Below are 2236 nucleotides of genomic sequence, written 5' to 3'. Positions count from 1 at the left end.
TTTTGTTTGTTTGTTGGGGGGGGGGTTGGTTTGTTTGTTTGTTTTTTCTTTTTTTTTTCCCTTTCTTTTTCTTTTTTAATCTATTTATTTATTTGTTTTCTTTTCAACTTAGGAGCCTCTTGGGAAAGTTGACATAAAAAATGGCTCAGTCTTGCTCAAAAAGGAGGCATGTTTTCTTTGCAGGTTGCGAGTCACGGGCACTGCATCATTCATCTTATAGAATGGGACAGTGTTCCAAATAGACCTTCCTGGCCCAGGCACATCCATGCAGAGAGCATAACGTTAGCAGGCCATTGACCCCTATTATAAATTTTTTACACTGTGATCCTTCTGTTCTTTTTTCTAAGGAGAAAAAAATTAGCTCTTGCATCTTAGTATTAAATATCAGGTTTCCTACCAAGCTGTCAAGAACATAGTCAAACATATATGCCCTTAAGCTGAATATTGGTTGTGATTGATCAAAGTCAGAATTGTATAAATAATGCATGTCTTGCACAGACAGCTTTTTTTTTTGTAATGTAACAACTAACAGCCTGTCAACACAGTATTCCATGTACAGAACCTCTACGATGGTCTGCAGTCTCTTTCGTGTATGATAAATGAAGACCTGTTAGGAGGCAAATTCATTCTGCCGGTGTCCTGATTATCCTTGATATAATGTGGGACAGTACAAATAGAGAAAAGCTACTCATTTTTATGTGTTTAAAAGGACTTATGGACGCAAATTCTGCAGTGTCAGGCTTTGCTGATGAGGCAAAATGAAAAAAAAAATATTTCCCTAATACCTGAAGCCTGATACAAAAATAAAAACTTGAATTATTTATATTGTTGAGATTGATTTGTCGCCTTCCAGGAAGGAAATCTGAGGCAAGGTGCTGAGTGCTTACTGCAAAAAACCACAATCGAAACAAATGGAAAAACTTGCATTCATTTTTTAAAAAAAAAAAAAAAAAAAAAAAAAAAAAAAAAGAAAAAAAAAAGAGGCTAAGCCAATCCAATAAGACCTCAGATTTTCTTTCAAGACACAAAGGCTCTCCTTCAACGTGTTTCTCTTTAAATATTTTGGGATTATGCCCAAGTTCTTACTAACCCACTCCAGCATCTGCTGGAGCTTCTTTAAAAGTAACTAGAAGACCAGTAGTACCAACACATACATTCAGCACAGTCAGCACATCTTACCTGCCAGAAACTTACCTTTCTGTGATCGTTTCTCTGAGACCGCTAGCAACTCCTTTCACCACTGTACTAGCCTTTGGCGTCAACACTACTTGGGATATAAAAAAGGAGCCCTTCTTTCTTCTTTCAGTGATTGATGCCTGGAGGAATTGAATCAGTTTTTCTGGATCTGTTGTGTTTGCCCAGGGAGCTGGCATCATCTGGCCTGGCCAAAGAAATGGCACCTCAAGAGCCACTGGACTGTGATAGAACACCAGCACCTGGTGCTCCTTTTCCCACAGGTACTGCAGACTTACTTCGTGGGCAAATATAGCAGGACACATTTTGTTGCCGTATGTTTCTTTGAGCATTTGGACAAGCTTTTCATGATGGTATTTCTGCATCCCGTAGAAGTGATTGAAGTCCAAGAAGATCACTTCTTTTGGGTGGTCAGTGAGAAATGCATTGATCTCTTCCAGACCTTCCTTGACTTTGGCACTGAATAACCCGTGAGCGAAGTAGAGTTCATTGTCTGGGTCTCTGGGCTTGGTGGAAATTCTGAGATCAAAATACCGTATACCTGCCCCGAGCTGGCTGGTGAAGTTCATGGTCTGTGTAGCCAACCACTTCCTCATGAGCTTTTTAGCCACAGTCCCAAAAACAGACACAAAATTCTGGACGGTCTCTGGCTGTTCAGGCCCAACTGGAGAGGCTTCATCGATGTAGAAGCTAAATGAGTCATGAGACCCTAAAAACACAACAAAGGAAAATGTATTAATATATTGTATTCATATATTAAAAATCTTTAGTGGTTCTTTCTTAATTAATGTGATTTTCTGACCTGTACCAGCACTCACCAACAGACACTTCCCCTGCCCTTTTTCCCCATAGACTGCATTTGTCGGGAAGCATTTACCCCACCAGCACCTCACAGGAACCTGAAGGAAAGGCAGTGCCTGTTTCACTGCTTGTCTGTGCACTCGCTCGCTCTCCTCTAGCTCCTACTTATGCCTTAAGGCTCACTGAAGTCAGCGGGCTCTGGATGCCAAAGCAATCGTGGTGTAACTCCAGCAAAACTAGT

General features: G+C 40.6%; 1 protein-coding gene across 1 annotated transcript; it reads right to left on the bottom strand.

Annotated features, from left to right (window-relative positions):
- Nucleotides 1–1190: 1190 nt before the first annotated feature.
- On the bottom strand, nucleotides 1191–1903 carry PLCXD3 (phosphatidylinositol-specific phospholipase C, X domain containing 3; the record flags this gene model as incomplete). The annotated part of the gene is made up of 1 exon (XM_008940478.1): nucleotides 1191–1903. A coding segment is annotated over one exon (713 nt), but the record flags the coding sequence as incomplete, so codon positions are not given.
- Nucleotides 1904–2236: the final 333 nt, after the last annotated feature.

Source organism: Merops nubicus, unplaced genomic scaffold (assembly GCF_000691845.1).
Source record: "Merops nubicus isolate BGI_N331 unplaced genomic scaffold, ASM69184v1 scaffold11845, whole genome shotgun sequence".
Taxonomy (NCBI): Eukaryota; Metazoa; Chordata; class Aves; order Coraciiformes; family Meropidae; genus Merops; species Merops nubicus.
Note: the sequence above shows the minus strand (reverse complement) of the source record. Positions and strands in the feature narration are given on the sequence as shown.